Genomic DNA, 21,151 nt, shown 5'->3' on the forward strand with positions numbered 1-21,151 from the left:
AAAGTTAAGCATTCTAGAATGCTTAACTTTTAGGTGTGCTCGTCCTACCAACAACCACATGATCAAGTGAATTGCAGCGGAATAGCTGCGCTTGATTGTGTTGGCATAACAAAAATGGAAATAGTGGAAATAAGCAAACGATAATTTACAAGGCGTCTTAGCACGGTGCATAGGCAACTGGCTGAGTCAGTGGGATCGTCGGTTCGAATCCTACTGAAAGAAGTCTGATGAGGAAATGTGGTGATTTCCGAAATAGCTATCACTTCTACCATTTTTTCAAATTATTGTTGCTTTTCCACAATAAATTTTCATTTAAAAAATGGCCTCGAGCTCATTATAAAATTGTTGAATATGATAATAGTTTTCGGGAAATTTGTAGAATTGAAACTCTCGAAGAGGCAATGAACATAAACCCAACATTGCCCATCAGTTGGACGAGAAATTTTGAACAAATGATAAGGCAAACTTACCAAAAGAAAACATCTAATAAACCGATAGATTGTGAATACAAAGCGCACATTCATTTGACTTCAAGTACCCCTATATCTTGCTCTCCGAGGCGTCTTTCTTTTACCGAAAAGGCAAAGGTAGAAAGTATTATTACCGAACTCTTAGAACAAAAAATTATAAGACACAGTAACTCTCCATATTCCTCCCCAATTGTGTTGGCAAAAAAGAAATCGGGTGAAACAAGGATGTGTATTGATTACAGAAATTTAAATAAGCTGATAGTAAAAGACAACTACCCACTCCCCTTAATCGAAGATTGTCTTGAGTACTTGGAAGGTAAACGTGTGTTTAGTTTGTTAGACCTGAAGTCAGGATTTCACCAAGTAAAAATGAGCGAGCAGTCAGTCAAATACACCTCTTTCGTCGTCCCTAATGGACAATATGAATTTTTGCGCATGCCATTTGGTCTTAAAAACGGGCCAGCTATTTTCCAACGCTTTATAAGTCAAGTATTGAAAGATTTTGTTTTCCGAAACGAGATAATAGTATATATGGATGATATCCTAATAGCTAACGCAACCATCGAAGAGCATTATGAACTCGTGAAAAGGGTATTGACTCGTTTAGCAGAGTATCACTTAGAACTAAAAGTAGAGAAATGTAAGTTTGCATATGATGAGATTGAATATTTACGGTATCAAGTATCGTGCGAGGGAATAAAACCGTCCCATAGCCACATAAAGGCTATAGAAGAGTACCCGCGCCCTAAGAACCAAAGGGATGTACAATCATTTCTGGGATTATGTTCATACTTTAGAAAGTTCGTTAAATCATTTTCAATAATCGCTAACCCGTTATACAAACTAACGAAAAAAGATGCAACATTTGAATTCAATGATGAGTGCATGTCATCATTTGAAGAACTTAAATTGAAATTGACAACATGTCCAATATTATCGATATATAATCCAAATAGGGAGACTGAACTTCATTGCGACGCTAGTGCAATCGGGTATGGCGCCATATTGCTTCAAAAGCAGGATGACAAGGCCTTTCACCCTATTGCTTACTTTTCTAAACGCACTACCGAAGCTGAAGCGCGTTATCATAGTTTTGAGTTGGAAACTCTCGCAATTATAAATGCCTTACGTCGCTTTAGAATTTATTTAGAAGGCAATAAGTTTAAAATCATTACAGATTGCAATTCCTTGGCATTGACCCTGAACAAAAAAATGGTAAACAGCCGAATAGCAAGGTGGGCTTTAGAGTTAGAGAATTTTGATTACACAATTCAACATCGAATAGGAGCAAAAATGGCTCACGTAGATGCACTTAGTAGATGTCAAACAGACTATGAAAAAGTTGTAGCAGTGGTTGATAGCGAAGATGTTGACTTCCGGTTGCAGGCAGCACAAATACGCGATAACAAAATATCAGAATTGAAAAATCAGCTAGAGAGTGGGGAACATGATAGTTTTGAGATGCTAAATGGGATAGTGTACAGAATGAATGGCGACAATCCATTATTCTATGTACCTCAAGAAATGGAAGAGGACATGATTAGAACGACCCATGAACACCTAGGTCATCTCGGAATAGAAAAGTGTTATAGGAAAATAAAAACAAATTATTGGTTTCCCGAGATGAAAAATAAAGTAAACAAATTCACAAAAAATTGCATACGATGCATCATGTATTCTCCTCCACTAAAACCTAATGAAAGATTGTTATCAATATACCCAAGGAGCCCACACCATTCCATACAATCCACATAGACCATTTAGGACCGTTACCATCACTGCAGTCTAAACGTAAGCACATTTTAGTTATCATCGATAGTTTCACAAAATACGTGAAGTTGTACCCTGTCTTTACAACAAGTACAAGAGAGGTCAACGCGTCGTTAAGCAAATATTTTGAGTACTACAGCCGCCCAGTTAGATGTATAACGGATAGGGGTAGCTGTTTTACCTCCAAAGATTTTTCTGAGTTTATGGAAAGTAAAAATATCAAGCACGTAAAAGTCGCGGTCCACTCGCCTCAGGCCAATGGACAGGTTGAGAGGGTAAATCGTACTCTAGTCGGTATGCTTGCGAAATTTTGTACCTCGATTCAACATGCTGACTGGGTTAAGCACTTGGCGAAAATAGAATTCGCTCTTAATAACACAGTAAACAGGTCTATTGGTATGACGCCAAGTAAAGCGTTATTTGGAGTAAATCAGCGAGGCCCTTTGATTGATAAGTTAACGGAATACCTAGAGGACTGCCTTCCACAAAGGGGGAGGGACAATATGGACGAGTTACGTGATCAAGCAAAAGAAAACATTGAAAAGTTGCAAAACTACAATTTGAAGCAAAGCGAGTTGAAAAACAATAAAGTAAAGACGTTTCAGGTGGGAGATTTTGTAGTGATTAAAAACGTCGATACGATGGTAGGGACGAACAAAAAACTGTTGCCTAAGTTTAAGGGACCTTACACAATACATAAAGTACTTCCGAACGATCGATACGTTATCCGAGATATTGAAAACTGCCAGATCACTCAGATACCTTACGACGGTGTCATAGAAGCTTGTAATATCAAAATGTGGAAAACCAATTCTGAAAGTCAAAGCAGCACTTAGCCACTCTATAATATAAGTCATAGTAAGTAAGATTAGTTATCACTGGATGACCGAGGCGGTCACTCAGTCAGGTTGGCCGAGATGTAGTGTTCTTTAAGTTTATATTTCACACTGTAAACGGGGACTAATATGTAAGCTTATCTATTGTGAACATATACATATACTATGGTGACCGACTAATGTCACGCTTGCGTATACATAAAAGAATAAAGGGCAATCGGTATCGAAACGCACACGCAGAAAGTTAGCTTGCTACACGTTATATATTTTTTATCTATTCGCTTATTCCATGGGGTATTCATGCTTTATTTAAATTTAAAAAATTTAATTACTATACCGTTTTAAAAATCTGAAAATTCACTGCGTGAAATTTTTTTATTCTCTTTTTGTCTTTGCCTACTCGTTTTTGCCTCATAAGTTTTGAAAAAAGGTTTTGAACGAACCATTATATCACAATCCTAGGCAAGTTTTGAAAGAATATTTTCGATACTAAATTTTATTAAAACAAAATGTGAAAATCAGCTTCATATAGAAACAGTGTCATCGTTAATTAAGAAAGAGATGTTCTTAAATATCATAACTTTACGACACTCACATATTGACTAGATTTGACTATTTATTTTATTATATTTTAATTTGAATTATTTGTTTATAAAATTATAGTTTATTCCTTAACAAACACTAAATGAAAATAAGTTTAATCTTTGAACAACATTAAAAAATCGACAAACTTTCGTAAAAATTTCGAACTTTCTATTTTAATTTTATCTTTTAATATTTTGCAGTTTTTTAGCTCATTCAATTTTAGTCTAATAAAGTTCAAATTTAAAGTACCTGTGATTTACAGTTGATGTATGGCATATTTTTGACGATGTCGGTAATTTTCTTCGATATTATCGAAGTATGTTCGTCGATTTTTTGATGAAGAAAATAAGCAACGCCTTCATCAAAAAAAAAAAAATATATATTAAAAATCAACGATAAGTCGCAGCTATGTATTTTAAACTTGCGCTTTATTTGAATTGATCCGACTACAAAACTGCATACTCAAAATATGTATTTATATCAAATCTAATTAAAACGCTTTACGAAAGTTTGTTGATTTTGTTAATGTTGCGCAAAGATTAAACCTTGGATTTACAGGGGTTTTGTTAAATTGTAAACTGCATTTGTATAAACAAATAATTAAAATTATATAATTTTAAGATAAATGGCCAATCTAGTTAACATGTATTAAGTTTTGATAAGCACTTGAAATGTCAAGTTTTAGTACTGAATTCAAAGAAGATATCTGTTTTATCCATTCATAATAACTTAAAAAAATTTGTTTGTTAAGAAGTGTATCTTAAATTTTCTGCCTTGACATTTATGTTAAAAGTGTAAAAATATGTAAATTTACCTACAAAAACTTTCCCGTGAATACCATCAAAGCATTGGTCTTGAAAAGAATCTATGTATGCATGCATTCATATGAGCAAATTAAAAAGTCGACACTACTTACAGTCGAAAAGTACAGTTTTTGTATAGATTATAGATTATTTCCCAACACTGTGGGAAACTAAGCAAAATGGCCTAGTGTATTTCGCCAATATTCAAATACATAATCCACCAACCGATAATTTTATATATTCATTAAAATATAATTTGCCATCAGTCTGAAATAAAAGAATTATAAATCGGAAGGGTAAAATAGTATTGTGTTATTAATTCAAAAATAAAAGGTTTAATTTCACTGACGAAGGGGGGGTCTATCCCCCTCCCCCCCCCTGGCTACGCCACTGACCGCACATATATATAAATTTGACGGTGAAAATTGTATATATATGCGGTTTGCTTAAAATCGGTTAAATATATAGATACATATTTCGCGCAGATATTTATATATATTTAACTGATTTTTAAGTAAACCGCATATATATATAACGGGTGATTTTTTAAGAGCTTGATACCTTTTTTTTAAAAAAAACGCATAAAATTTGCAAAATCTCATCGGTTCTTTATTTGAAACGTTAGATTGGTCCATGACATTTACTTTTTAAAGATAATTTCATTTAAATGTTGACCGCGGCTGCGTCTTAGGTGGTCCATTCGGAAAGTCCAATTTTGGGCAACTTTTTCGAGCATTTCGGCCGGAATAGCCCGAATTTCTTCGGAAATGTTGTCTTCCAAAGCTGGAATAGTTGCTGGCTTATTTCTGTAGACTTTAGACTTGACGTAGCCCCACAAAAAATAGTCTAAAGGCNTTACGGTCCAATTCTTAATTTCAAAATCACCTAACTTAAATTATAAATGTACATATATCTAACCGATTTTGAGGTAAAACGCAAATATATATATGTATATATTTAGTCGACAAATTTATATATATATTCGGGTTACCTTAAAATCGGTAAAATATATATAACGTTGATATATAAAGTAGTTAGTAACAATACAGAAAAGCACTGAACACTGCACACGCCTTGTAAGGAAAACTGAATTATTACGAAATATTAATAAAGGGTGATTTTTTTGAGGTTAGGATTTTCATGCATTAGTATTTGACAGATCACGTGGGATTTCAGACATGGTGTCAAAGAGAAAGATGCTCAGTATGCTTTGANCTTTGGAAGACAACATTTCCGAAGAAATTCGGGCTATTCCGGCCGAAATGCTCGAAAAAGTTGCCCAAAATTGGACTTTCCGAATGGACCACCTAAGACGCAGCCGCGGTCAACATTTAAATGAAATTATCTTCAAAAAGTAAATGTCATGGACCAATCTAACGTTTCAAATAAAGAACCGATGAGATTTTGTGCGTTTTTTTTTAAAAAAAAGTTATCAAGCTCTTAAAAAATCACCCGTTACAATGGCAGCACTGTAAATATTTTGGAATCTCACGTTTCAGTTCGGAAAGATTGTTAACTTTTAACAAAATATTATGTTGAAAAAACTGTGTGCTTGTTCCATGCGCAGAAATGGAAAACTTTTGACTGCCATTCACCTGGGAGTCTGGCCACTTCTTGTGCGTACGGTTCAAATCGCAGCTCACAACGTCCAGATATTTATATCCATGTATCCTCTGGGTAGCAACCAAACCCCCGTTTGGGAGCATATATAAATATATATATAAATTTTACGGTCAAATTCTTAGCTTCAAAATCACTTACTTTAAAAATCAATTAAAATATAAATATCTGCGTTAAATGTATATATATCTAACCGATTTTGAGGTAAACCGCAAATATTTATATATATTTGGCCGGAAAATTTATATATATATTCGGTTTACTTTAAAATCGATAAAATATATATAACGTTCGTATTAGTAATATTAATCCCGGGATCCCGGGATTTTCGGGATTTGTAATTTGCACTGATGGCAATATTGGCTATATTTCTTTTTTTATTTAATAACTAATATTTTTTTATATATGTCTAGCTCATTGTACATATAACACCGCGCGGTAGTAAATTTTTAACACAAATATGAATATATTCGCTAAACCATGGGCCAAATATAGTAGCGCTTTTAGTTTTTCACTCTGACGTCAGTAATTCAAAAATGATTTAAAAGATTCAGAGAAATGTGCTTAGAGAAGAAGTATGGGTATAAAATTAATGAGGAAAGCCTGTAGAATTTAAACATATTCAAGTTTCTAGTGCAGAAGTGCTGGTAAATATTGAAAATGCCATTTTAAAAATTTTAACCTTGAAATTTCGCAATATTTGTTCGAATTTCGTTCCTCTAACTTTGTCAGCTTAAAAATTACCTATTCGTCCTGGTGAATCCAAAAAATTTAAATTTTTTAAGTCCTAAAGAAATTTCCTATTGCATTTGTTACCCATATTTTTATTCTACATTGCATTGAATTTTTTATTAATTTTTGGAATTAATCATACCTTTGAAATTACAAAGTCCTTCAAAATAACTCCTGCGGTCAGAGAGAAAAAATAAAAACGCCACTTTAAATAAAAAAGTANGTCCTAAAGAAATTTCCTATTGCATTTGTTACCCATATTTTTATTCTACATTGCATTGAATTTTTTATTAATTTTTGGAATTAATCATACCTTTGAAATTACAAAGTCCTTCAAAATAACTCCTGCGGTCAGAGAGAAAAAATAAAAACGCCACTTTAAATAAAAAAGTAGGTTTCAAACCATGGTACAATAATTACAGATATTGTCTTCCTAGAGAGTTTTGCTTCACATCGAAATTCGTGCTCCCTTATTTTCATTTTGACGCAGTTCAATGTTGTTGTTGGGCGATTGGGATCAACTTGTCAAATAACGTTAAATTACAAGCATCTAACCCTAATTTATTTTTCATGCAAATATAGGTTCGAGTATTTTTTATGAAGTGTGAAGTAAAGTGTTTTGTGATATAATATTACTTTTCATTTTGTGAAATTGGTGCAAGGTCTAATAAAACAATTGCATGTAATATTAAAAAAAACACAACATGTAAAGTTATACCTTGGGTTTATTAATGCAATATATACAATAAATACTTATTTCTTGCTTACAATGTTGGTAAAATGAAGGATGTAATTAAGTAACTTAACAACTTATTCCGAGGATGGTTCCGTGCGCAGAAGTGGAAAACTTTTGACTGCCATTCACCTGGGAGTGGCCAGAAGCGATTCTTGTGCGTACGGTTCAAATCGCAGCTCACAACGTCCGGATATTTATATCCACGTATCCTCTGGGTAGCAACCAAACACCCGTTTGGGAGCGAGCTAAAGTGAGAAGGCGTAAAACTTCGCGTGCGCTGGGTTTGGGTCCCGCCACGTTAAAACCCCGCCCAATGAAAAATTCCAACAAGCCTCGGATGAGACCCCCTTTTTCTGATGACGACCACGGCAAACGTATAAAGGACTATGATTTAAGGGTATGCACCTGGAATATCCGGACCCTTAATGGGGAAGGTGCCTCTGCCCGGCTGGTTGATGTCCTCGGGAAGACAAAGGCTGACATCACCGCCATCCAAGAAATGCGATGGACGGGGCAAGGTAAAGTAAGCGTGAAGCCTTGCGACGTCTACTACAGTTGCCACGTAAAGGAGCGCAAATTCGGTGTTGGATTCGTGGTAGGAGAGAGACTCCGTCGCCGAGTACTGGCGTTCACCCCGGTGGACGAACGTCTAGCCACAATCCGCATCAAAGCTAGATTCTTCAACATCTCGCTCATCTGCGCCCATGCTCCGACGGAAGAGAAGGATGAGGCGTCCAAGGATCTCTTCTATGAGCGCTTGGAACGTACATATGAGCGCTGCCCCCGACACGATGTCAAAATCGTGCTTGGCGATTTTAATGCCAAGGTGGGCAAGGAAGGGATCTTTGGCGCCACTGTCGGAAAATTCAGCCTCCACGACGAAACGTCCGATAACGGACTGAGGCTGATCGACTTCGCCGGGGCCCGAAATATGGTAATATGTAGTACTAGGTTCCAGCATAAGAACATCCACCAAGCTACATGGCTGTCTCCAGATCGAAAAACGAGAAACCAAATCGATCATGTTGTGATAGACGGAAGGCATGCTTCAAGCGTTTTGGACGTACGTACACTCCGAGGGCCAAACATCGACTCGGACCACTATCTTGTTGTAGCCAAGATACGCACCCGCCTCTGTGCAGCAAAAAATGTGCGCCCAACAATGCAAGGAAAGCTTAACGTCGAAAAGCTGCAATCACAACAGACGGCCAATTTATTCGCCACTCGACTCACACACCTGCTCTCTGAGAGCACTCTTCAACAATCCGACGTACGCGAGCAGTGGAACCACATTTCCCGATCATTAAGTACCGCCGCCGAAGAAGTAGTTGGATTTCAGCGAGCCCGAAAGAACAACTGGTACGATGAGGAATGTCAAGAAGCCGCAGAGAAAAAAGATGCCGCCTACAGGGCCACGCTGCGATCGGGCGCAACGCGAGCCATGTGGGACCGTTATAGGGAACTGAAGAAGGAAGCGAGACGTATTTGCCGCAATAAGAAGAGAGAGGCCGAAATACGTGAGTGCGAAGAGCTTGAGATGCTGGCCGACAGGAAGAACGCCCGAAAATTCTACCAGAGGGTTAGGCGACTTACGGAAGGTTTCAAGACCGGGGCGAACTCCTGTAAGAACAACAATGGCGACCTAGTGACCGATGTCCAGAATATACTTAAATTGTGGAGGGAACACTTTTATAACCTACTGAATGGTAGCAGCGCTGAAAGTAGTGAGGAAGACGAACCCGAGTCCCCAGTCGATGATGATGGAGTAGCTGTCCCACCGCCTGACTATGACGAGGTACGAATAGCGATTACGCGGCTGAAAAACAACAAAGCTGCTGGAGCTGACGGCCTGCCAGCCGAGCTATTCAAGTACGGCGGCGAGGAGCTGATGAGGTGCATGCATCAGCTCGTATGCAGAATATGGTCAGATGAACGCATGCCCGACGACTGGAATTTAAGTGTGCTCTGCCCAATCCACAAGAAAGGCGACCCCGCCATACGCGCCAACTACCGCGGAATTAGCCTTCTAAGCATAGGTTACAAGGTCTTATCGAGCGTATTGTGCGAAAGACTGAAGCCCACCGTCAACGAGCTGATTGGACCTTATCAGTGTGGCTTTAGGCCTGGAAAATCCACCATAGACCAGGTATTCACAATACGCCAAATCTTGGAAAAGACCCGCGAGAATAGGATCGACACACACCATCTATTTGTCGATTTCAAAGCCGCTTTCGACAGCACGAAGAGAAGTTGCCTTTATGCCGCGATGTCTGAATTTGGTATCCCCGCGAAACTAATACGGCTGTGTAAAATGACGTTGAGCAATACCACCAGCTCCGTCAGAATAGGGAAGGACCTCTCCGAGCCGTTTGATACCAAACGAGGTTTCAGACAAGGGGACTCCCTTTCGTGTGATTTCTTTAATCTTATGTTGGAGAAGATAATAAGAGCCGCAGAACTGAACCGCTCAGGCACAATACTTTATAAGAGCGTACAATTGCTGGCGTATGCCGACGACATCGATATTATCGGTAAAAACAAGGGCTACGTCTGTTCTGCCTTCTCGGGATTGGATAGAGAAGCAAAGCGAATGGGTCTGGTGGTGAACGAGGACAAAACGAAGTATCTCCTGTCAGCACACAAACAGTCAGAGCATACGCGTCTTGGCACCCACGTCACTGTTGACAGTTACAAGTTTGAAAAAGTAGACGACTTCGTTTATTTGGGAACCAGCATTAACACCAATAATAATGTCAGCCTTGAAATCCAACGGAGAATCACTCTTGCCAACAAGTGCTACTTTGGGCTGAGTAGGCAATTGAGAAGTAAAGTCCTCTCTCGTCGTACAAAGATCACACTCTATAAGTCACTCATCATGCCTGTGCTGGTGTATGGCGCGGAAGCATGGACAATGAAAGCATCTGATGAGGCGGCTCTTGGAGTTTTCGAGAGAAAGATTCTGCGAAAGATTTACGGACCTTTACGCGTTGGTGATGGCGAATATCGCAGACGATTTAACGATGAGCTGTATGAGCTTTACAACGATATAGACATAGTGCAGCGAATTAAAATTCAGCGGCTCCGCTGGCTTGGCCATGTCGTTGGGATGGACAGAAACGCTTCTGCTCTGAAAATATTCAACGCGGGCCGCGATGCTGGTAACAGAGGAAGAGGAAGGCCTCCTCTGCGTTGGAAAGACCAGGTGGAGAAAGACTTGGCTTCACTTGGCATTTTCAATTGGCGTCAGTTAGCACAGAAGAGAAATGACTGGCGTGCTGTTTTGGACTCGGCCAAAATCGCTTAGGCGGTTACAGCGCCAATTAAGAAGAAGAAGAACAACTTATTCAGATTTTTTATTGTAATAATTTAAATTTCAAATTCAATTTTGCGCTTTCCTTTTGCGAATCTTTCTATTATCCTTTCAGTGTCAATTTCAATATCTAAGTTTACGTGTAAAAGTGCTAGTCCTATCAGTCTTTCTTCATTCATGGTACTACGCAACCATGTTTTTAACCGGCGAAGGGTTGAAAAACTTCTTCCGGAAGTAGCGTTACTAGCTGGAAGTGTGACCAGAATGCGGAGAAGTTTGTTAATCAATGGAAAAGCATATTCGTCGCATTTACCAAGAACTTCTGCTGCTGATTTTGGGAATGGCTTTTCGCTTTCCTTATTTGTCCATCGTTCCAACCACACTTTATACTCTCCTTCCAAATTGATACCGTCTTTTTCTAAGAAAAGTTCGTATCGTTTTCCAAGCGATTTTACGCGTTCGTAGCATTATTTTTTTCGTCAGGCGTATTATATTCCCTAATTTTAGATGGAAGTAATGAGGTCAAATCAAAAATGTTTAATGTCTTTTTCGGCAATCTTTCTCGGAGATCGAGCAAAATATTATCCAATAGCGGTATAAATATTGCCTTTCGATGATAATCTTCAGCGTTAGACGCACGATAATTAGCCCGGAAATTTTGTCTATTCGCTCTCCGAGGAAGTACAATGTCAAAATCCAATACCTTAGCGATATCGGTAACTTTTTATAATATATCAGAAAAATGTGAGTCAGCATTTTCTCTTTAATTTCGAAGAATATTCACAGTACCATTGACTGCCTCGGTAGCACGATTCAAGTCCAGCGAGGGCGCTTGGAGAAGTAAACTTTTAATTTTTAATTTTTTAATTTAACTTTTTAATTTTTATTATGTTTTTCAAGTCAGTAATATTTTTATGCGCATACAAATGTCTGGTTACACAGTTGAAAGTGAAATTTCCTACATATGTGCACCGCGGAAATAGACAAAAAGTAGTATCAGAAAGTTCGATTTGATATACATACATACATTCATACGGCCCAATTCTGAATACTCCCAGGGAGTTTGTTCTCCGGGTATTTGTTTCTCCCGAGAAAGAGATCCTATTTTAATTTGAGTTTTTTGTAAGTAATTGGGAATATTGTTTTGTTGTTCTTAAGCACTGAATATGCACTGCACATACGCAAGTTTCTTTAATAATCGCACAGAATCGGGAAAATGAACTTTTGGGCCGCCAAAGCATTGATTTAATATGAAAATTGATTTGGATCCGGCTCTAAGGACCATGTTTAATATTCGGGTATAAAATAAGACACAATGTTCGCATTTATAAAAATTCAATAATTACAATTACTAGTACTATGTTGAGTTTACAAACTGCATTGGAAATGTATGTGTGTTAACAAGCGTGATAGGAGTTTATTTGTTTGTGACGCGTTTGCAATGGCGGCTGATGAGTGAGTGATTTAGCCTTGCTTATAAGGCTAACGTTTGAGCTGTCTGTTGCTGCTTGCCAGTATTGCCACTTCAATAGAAACTTTCCCAAGGAAAATGCTAGCACGAGTACATAAGCTCATGTCTTCAACAATACGAATCGTTGCTAAAGTTCTGATTTTTTTAATTTGTGTTTCTAAGAGTAGACATATTGACATAGTTATATTTCATAAGCAGAAAAGACAGCGTTAGATAGCTTGTTTTAAGACCCTTCTACTGATATCCACATCAATGGTATCGAATTAGCGCGACCTCAGTGGTAGTTAAAAAAATTGTCTTTATTCTAATTTCAGGCAGTAGCCATGCCCACAAAGGCATACGAGTCGAAATATCCTGGAACTTCTTAGATTTTTGTACTTTAAATCCTGAAAGTACGTACGTGAAGGTACGTACAGACGCCATACACATACCCAAGCATCTCGTAGTGGAGACATGAACCAAAACCAATTTAGCTCTATATCTTTCCAGCTAGTAGCCGGAACTCAATATATAAGGTATCTTGGAAAGGTATTGCCCTATAGAACAACACTAAATATGTCGGGTGCAGCGTTGCCACTAACAATTTTTTCCCCTACCAATTTTCTTCCCAAATCCGACCAAAATCGATTACAACCTACCAAATAAATTTCAATTACAAAAAAGCATTCTGAAAGCATACAATTCATTTATTTAAGATTAGTAGCACAATTTTGTATCGGACAAATTTAAACGTTTTCATATATTTTTCCGTAATAAAAACTGTGACAAGAATTTGTCACTGATACAGAATAGAGCCGTACTCAATATATAAGCCGGACCTCAGAATATATGATATCGTTTGAAAGGTATTGGGCTATTGAATAGGGGTGGGCAAAGCCGAGGCCGAAAAGAGCCACATTTAAAATCTAAATGCAACAAAGAGCCACAAACAAAAAAGAAAACAAAAACGAAAATTTTTTTTTTTTTCAAATCAAATTATTATTAGAAATTAAAAACATTAACTTTATTATTATTCTAATGTACGTAAGATAGATATTAAAGAAAATTCCAAAGCTCTCTTTGGCCAAATTTTCAAAATCTGGTTTTCCGTAAGCTAAAGCCGGTCGTAACAGTTCCCTTAAATGTTGGTTAGTCAATAGGTACGTTCGTTTAAAATCTTCAGTAAAAAATGTCCAACAGCAAAATTCAAAAATGGCATCTGTTCTCTCACAAGAGAAAAATATTCCAAATAGTACGCGAATAGAAAATTTACAGAAACTTGCAAGTTAGACGAACAGCTGATAGAAATTGTTGTTTTTACATTCAAAAGTATAAAATTGAAAACGTAAGAAAACAAATCCCGAAGTCGTCTCCTGGCACAGTTCACTGACTAAACGAATAATTACTTACTTCTTAAAAGTTTAATTGGTCGCATTTTACTATTTTAACTTTCAAACCATCAAATTCAATTTAGGGATTTGCGTAAATTCCAACCAGCAGTTTTTATTCAGCGGTTTTGTTGTTGGCAAATTGCTGTTGGCAAAAATTTTTGCAGCAGAAACTAGCAGCTTTCCCTCAAAATGAAATGTAATTTTTCTCTCTCAATTTCCCCTACTATGCAAGTTTTTAGCATACGCGAACACAAAAATCTGATAGTTTTTATAACTTTCAATAATTATCAGGTACCCAAATGCAACTAATTGTGAGCGGTATTTTGGCATTACGAATTTCATTGTAGAGTACAAAGACTAACAGTTATATGTTGCACCAAAAATTTAAAATATACGGCATGCATGTTTTAAACAGCGGATATTGGTACTTGTTGCCGGAATTCAAGCAAGGGCAAAGCTTTATGTTGCATTTCCAGTGCCTAATCTTCTTTAATTCTAAAAACTCCAACTCTTCGCTTTTCTTAAAAATGAGTATTTCGGATATTTTAAATTCACCCTAAATTATGTTACATAAAAAAGGGTTTATGAAGTATGCAAACGTACATTTAAATAATTTCAAATTGGCACATATTTTTTCAAAATCTGCTTTTAAATTAAGTAGTTTTGCGACATGGGGGTCCAATTTATCCTCTTTGACATGTGCAATATTTTTTTCTAGCCATGGAAAACGATCAAATATTCTTTTTTTTGAGATCATGTAAAAAAAGACGTAGTTTAGCTTCAAAACTTAAAATAATTTGCGACAAATCAAAAACATTTTTATTCTCTCCTTGTAGAGACAAATTCAAGTTTTGCAAATTTTCCATCATATCGGTAAAAAACATTAAGTCAGAAAACCAATTTTCATTCTCCAATTGCGGATAATGTTTCGACCTCAATTTGCGTATGTGTATATAAAACGAATACAATAAAAAAACAACACAATGGAAAAGAATGTCCAGCAAAGAAATACGTATTTTAAAAGGTAAAAAGAGTCAAAATATTCTAAGCAAAGAGAAAGTAAAAAGAGCCGCACTTTGCTAAGCAAAGAGCCGCATTTGGCTCAAAGAACCACGTTTGCCCACCGTTGCACCGTTGGCCTTAACGTTGGACAAAAATATTTTTTGCGTTTAATAGTATTATTAAAATATTTCGTTCTATTTTTAGGTATAATAGTGTAAAATAAAAGGCAAACATTATTCCTAACAAATTTCATTTCTAATTTTCATCATCTTCGGAGTCATTGTCTGATGTCAACAGCAACCTATTTAAAACGTCTGTGTTGCAGGCTACTCTCGAAAATTTTCGGGCGTAGTTTAGCCGAAATGCTCGGATGTGTTTATTACGGGCTTCTGCAGCTTCCTCAGACAGTTGCCCGATTGGCAGAATCGCCTCCTTTATAACGGCTGCCCCATGACGCTACACCTTATGTAATGTCGGCGTCATTGGGTGAGAATTTAACAATGAAACGTACAATTCGGCAGTTTCGTTGCAGTAAATTTCGAACTTTGCAATGTTAATTTTTATCCCGCAGCCAGTGTTGCCGTTTAGGTTACTTTTAACCAATTTTGGTTATTTTTTTCTTGCCTGTGAAGTTTTTAAGATCTTTCCCATTTTGGTTATTTTTAACATTTACTGCAGTTTCTAACTTCTGTATACATACAATAATTAAATCTTTGAAAAATAGTATAAATAAATACATTTATTCTGCTCAATATGGTTATTTAACTTAAGTTCTTACTACTAAAATGGCAACTCAATATTCGACTTATTCCGATATTAATCATGTGTACATATGCAAAAACAGAAAAAGTTCGAAGGTGCAACTATTATCGGTTCGTGTTTTTAATAAATCGCCAAGTTTTTGAAACGGCCCTGCGTTACACCATTTCTATGTTCTTTGCACACACCTACATAGTATGCACCTGAAATGACATTTGAATAATACGAGAGTCATTAAGAAGCCGCGAAAAATTATTAGAATTCCGCGCAAAATTGGTGTTTCAAGTTAATTTATACGGGCTCAATTCTATGGATAAGTGAGAAAAGAATACACAATTTTGGTTTTATTTTGCATATGTATTTCCAAAAAACTTTTAAATTAGTTTCGTTACAAGACATAGGCCAGTTACACCTGTCGAGGTTGAGGAGAGTAGCAGCAACAGTGGCAGCCCCAGCAGTGAAACCAAGTGAGAATATTTGGAATCATTGTGTTAATATTACTTACATATGTATGTATTTGTTTTATAATATACAGAATACATAATATACATGGTCGGCTAAAGACTTTATAAATACCTCGTATATGCGGAATCCAATACCACGTCATGTATGTACAATAGAAAAGGGATTTGGTAATTATTTTTCCATTACTGCTTACTTTATTAATTTAAGTTAAGATTAATAATAATAATCTTATAGCAAGTAGGTTCAAGGGAAATACCCATATATGTAATACTTCTATATTGCTAGTACAATATGACCACAATGAGTTTTTAATTCGAAATCAAAGAAAGACAACCTATGAAAATGTTTGGGATTGTAGAAGTATGCGTGTATATGTGTAAACTACTACCTAGAATGAAGTGCCATATCATAACAGGGGCGGTTCAAGGAAAACAAACACAAATTTGAGAGTCTCATGTTTCCTTCAAGCGGCAATGTATATCGAGCCCTAGGCGCGAAAATAAAGTAAGCGAAGTTTTTTCAAAATTTAATTTTGATTCATAAATGCTCTTAGATCACCTGCATCAAAAAGTAATTAAAAAATAAAATATATACATTATTTTAGCGGTTAGGGCTCTATATGTCGACTTTGTCCGATGCTCTTCGTTATTTGGAAATCCGAAAAATTGGAAGATAGAAGATCTTTTCCAAGACAAAACTTATTTACACATAAAGCGGTGTAGCATTTTATATGTTAGCCGAATTCAATAAAGCACGCTATTCGATTCCCTTCTATGCTAATTGACGCCTATTGGAAATGCCAACTGATGCTAAGTCCTTCTCCAACTGGTCTTTTTATCCTCTGCCACCACCAACGGCCGCAGCGTTTCTCATAGATTTATAAAAATTGTATTTTTTGTTAATTTTTCATATGAATTGTTTTTAACTAAGAATTTGTGAAGCCGCTCCTGAATTTTCAAAAGTAAAAATGTCATTTCGAGTACATTCTCTTATCGGATCTCTCTTTCTTTTTTCTATATTTCGACACTCTGATGTTGGGGAATGTACTTTGTATGTACTAGCAATATAGAAGTATTACATATATGGAAATACCATTCCACAGTTTTGAAAAAATTGGTTTTTCGCGCTTTTGTAAAATTTATTTACCATCGCTTCGCGCTGAGCGACGATATAGTTCAATACAGTCCAATTTTTAATGGTATAATCTTAATTATAAAATATTTACGCTGATCAGATATTTCATTGATTCTTACAAAGAAGTTGGAAACTGTGTATCTATGTACTTATTTAAAAACGTCATTTAGAGTCTGGTAATGTTAAAGATACCAGATGCACCTAATACGGGAAGCCTGATTTTATAAAATATGTAGTTATATATATATGAATGTATTTCATTTATTTCCGGCCTTAAAAGGATTTACTTTTCAAAAATGCAAATAAAAACTGATTTCCTTTGGTTTGTAAAATTTGTCTATACGTACTATATAAAAGAATTTGTGATTACCTGAGTTGTTAATCTAATAAAAAATTGGTTACTTTTCCTTACATTTGGTAACTTTTTCGTCAAATCTTGGTTAGAAAGTTCTTTGAGCGGCGGCAACACTGCCCGCAGCACAAATGTGTCTATAATGACTTTTAATCGGTAGATTAAATTCTCAAAATTCGAATTCTTCGAAAAATCGCCTGCTGGTATTCCCGTCATTCGTGTTTCCAAAGTTAGCCTTTGGAATATCTACTAATAATCCGAGTTCTTCACGAAACTTGGTTTGGATTTCTTTTTTTCGTGTCTACACTAGTTTCTTCTCTTCGGCAGTCAGGCGAGCCCTCCACTTCATGACCGGTAATTTATAAGCTACATGCAGAATGCTCTCAAAACACCTTATTCGAGCGTGCAGCAAAGACAGACCAAATCGCATGTTATCCGTATTGCAGGACCTTTCTTTTGTAAGGTCGTTGAATTCGGAAGATGTGGCGCCACATATGTAACATCTCATGGTTGACTTGTTATGTGTTGGTGCGTTACATACCTTACCGTCCACCATGAAATAAACTATTTTATGTTTGAGGGATATATCATCGATCTTGGTCTTTTTCAATTCTTTTATTTGATTTTTAACGTACTCGATCTCCTCATTAGTCACGTCAGTGGTTTCTTTCACAAATCGTATGCGTATTGGTCTGCAGTATCGTGGTGATGACGGAGTTGGGTTTTGCCATATAATTTTTTGCCGTTTCATAGACTAGTTGGAATGGAACATAGCTTTGAAAAATGTTGGCGTCGGAATCAGTCCCATTTTCAAATTTCATTTTATATTGAATCTGCTGAGATCCGTCACAACCCCATTTGCTGATGAGCAGAAAGGACTGCTTTTCAGATTCAGTCAGTTGCTCCAGGAACTCCTCACCATGATGCAATAATAATCGCTTGATGGTGTGGTCCATTAAACTTTGTACCCTTACTTCAGCACAGGTCTTAAATAGTTATGCTGTGGATTTCGGGGTAACGTTCTTTCTTCAACTTCTTAAGAATCGAATAGCACGGGTTATTGTCTCGAACCACTTCGTAATGGGCCTGGGTAAGCCCCGCTTCAAAAAACATAAACAGGTATCGAAGGTGTGCCAATTTCGATGAATCTTCCTTTTCTTGTTGAGCGGTTTTTTCTTTTATCGCTGCTGCATATTTTTTTGTTTTCGGGGGGCTTCTGGTATGGACCTTTACGATTTTTGATGCTTCGACTTCGCCAGTCTTTCGCAATTTCATTTGTGTTGCGTATGCCAGCTCATCTAAGTCAGATGTTCGAAGCTCTTCAGTTTTTCGCCTTTTACTCTGAGAACGACTTTTGTGATCTACCTGGACTTAATCCTATAACAATAGAAAAACCGTTAGTCACTGATAACATTCCATGGAATGCAAGCTCGAAACAAAAGAAGGGTTAAGGTCTCACGTAAATAGGTACCTGCTTTTGGTAGCAATATGGTGCCCTTAAGCCATTATTTATTGGTTTCTAGGAATCTGGCATTGGTATTGCGGGCAGCTGACCATTTCTGCTTGAATTGGTGACGTATAATCGATAACTTGTGTTTTGCATCGGCAATGTTTGGGTCATCTTCAGAGTATTGATGGAGAAGTTCCAACTCCATAAATTCCAACTTTTCGTTGAAATTTGACGCATTGGAGCGTTCCGTGATAGTTAGTAAATCGTTTCTAGTTAGTACTCTCATTCCAGAAGAGCCTGGAAACAAAATAAACCAATTTTCGTTAAAAAACATAACACGTGGTTTTTTGAGTCCATCCAAAAAAAAATTGGAAAAATAGAGGGGGGGTTTGGGGTGGCTGTTTCATGCATTTTAGAATACTGTAGAGTCTATTCTAAAACAAACCATATACATTCTTACTGAGAAATGCTGAGAAATAATTTAAAACGCTTAATAATTTTTGAAAATGGGTATTTTATTGGATTTTTTAAGGGTTAGTTACTAATGGAACTAAAGGTACGAAAAATCTCTAATTTTATAACAAAACTAAATAAAATATAGAAACTCACACGAAATCGACTTTTTCACCATAAATATAATATTTGAAAACACTGAAATTTGATCGTATCGAACAATCACACGACCACGGCAAGCGAACGGTAACTTCCGACTAAGCGCATGGAGCGGGGGAAATGCTCTGGCGCGTCGGGTTAGCGCTATTGTTAGGAGGAGATACCGTTGTATTTCGAGGAACAATAAAAAAGGGTGTAGAACTAAAACAAAACAATTGGATTTTGTCCAATTTTAGGGCCAAATACCCGTCTGTGCGTTGCTTTAGAATAACACTAAATTTTCTAGACACTCTGCAAGACCTTTCCAATGATACCTCAAACATGTCGATTGGACGCACAGTGTATTATTTCCAAATTTTAGAAAATATTAATTAAATTATTTTATATCGCCAAATTTCAAAACAACGTTTACAATTTTTATAGAAAAGCCTGATAAAGACGAAACAATAAGAACTACACAATTTAAAGCAAAGTGTAGGGCGGGACAGGATTTGATTTGGAAGATTACCAAGCGCAATAATATTTAAACTTTTATATTTGAAACTGAATCTCAATGTTTAAGTTAGTATTAGTGTTATGTGATTTATGCAATAATTGCTAAAATACCATTTTGGTCTTATTTTTTTTCTTTTTAATGAATATAAATGTTTGGGATTTTAGTAAACTAGGACTGAGTATTTCATGTTAAAGTAAAACGATATTAACTTAAATTAATTTTTAGAATTTATTAAATTCTTTAGACCCGCAAACTCGTTATCCGCGATTATTCGATAAAGTTTGTATATCAGTTTATTTTCCTCTCCTCTTAGACTTTAAGCAACGCAGCTTTAGCTGCTGGAAAGTACTGGTTTTGATGAAATTTTCCTTTTTCAGGCCTACTAGGAATTTTATTTTCTTCGAGTATTTCATTTGCATTCGATCACGACCGAGACAAATTTTTGTATTTTCGCTTTTGAATAGAGAAATGTTGATTCATTGCCTTTCCAATGGTACCCCACTTTTGTAAATAAAGCAAGAAATATTGTACTTATAACGGAATTTTTTTTACTCAACTTGACTTTTTTATCGATATTTGCCACGCCCATAATTAAAAAAAATATATAATTAAGTCTCATTTTTGTTGTTGGTATTTCCGACAGGGTAGGAGTTTGATGTAATTTGGAACGATTTTCCGTCATCCCTTGTCAAATTTGGTTTGGAGACAAACTGGTTTCGGCGTTGTGCCATCTTCAGTGTCATTTTTCGTTCTTCATTATAATTAAGTCCTTTTCTGTCAGTTTATATTTCCCTGTTATAAGGATATTCTAAATATCAATTTTGCGCATTTTAGCTTTTGTAGTTAGTTAAATATTTCAGCTTTTGCCTTTTTAAAAATTACAGTTTTATAATAGGGTGGCGTGACAGTACCTCTAAATTACCAATTTTTTGTAAAAAGCTTTGCCTAACTATCTTATAAGGTACCTTGTGCAAAATTTCATTAATCTATCTTCAATAGTTTTCGTATTACAGAATTAAAAGCAGCTATATGGGTTAAATATTACACTGTGGGGCGTCTGGATAAAAACTTCCAAATTTCGTGCATATATAAGAGAGTCATTTCAGCATGCTACTGTGGCGGCTTTTGTCACTCGCACGCAGTTTAGTTATAGTATAGAAGAAGAAAAATATATATAT

At 36.3% G+C, this 21,151-nt stretch overlaps 1 protein-coding gene across 2 annotated transcripts in view; it reads left to right on the plus strand.

Moving 5' to 3' along the window:
• Sox102F (transcription factor Sox102F) overlaps window positions 1-21,151 on the plus strand; it is a 145,364-nt gene that overhangs the window by 119,546 nt on the left and 4,667 nt on the right. Inside the window, exon 1 of one of the 2 annotated variants that reach the window (XM_017611581.1) lies at window positions 16,036-16,071. The exons of the other annotated variant lie outside the window; for it this stretch is intronic. Coding sequence (XP_017467070.1) covers window positions 16,048-16,071 — 24 coding nt within the window. The 5' untranslated portion in view covers window positions 16,036-16,047. Of the gene's footprint in view, window positions 1-16,035; window positions 16,072-21,151 lie in introns of those variants that run through there. 2 annotated transcript variants of the gene reach the window in all.

The sequence above is a fragment of the Rhagoletis zephyria genome, unplaced genomic scaffold (genome assembly GCF_001687245.7).
Source record: "Rhagoletis zephyria isolate East Lansing unplaced genomic scaffold, Rhagoletis_zephyria_1.1 Rzeph_scaffold_00428, whole genome shotgun sequence".
Taxonomy (NCBI): Eukaryota; Metazoa; Arthropoda; class Insecta; order Diptera; family Tephritidae; genus Rhagoletis; species Rhagoletis zephyria.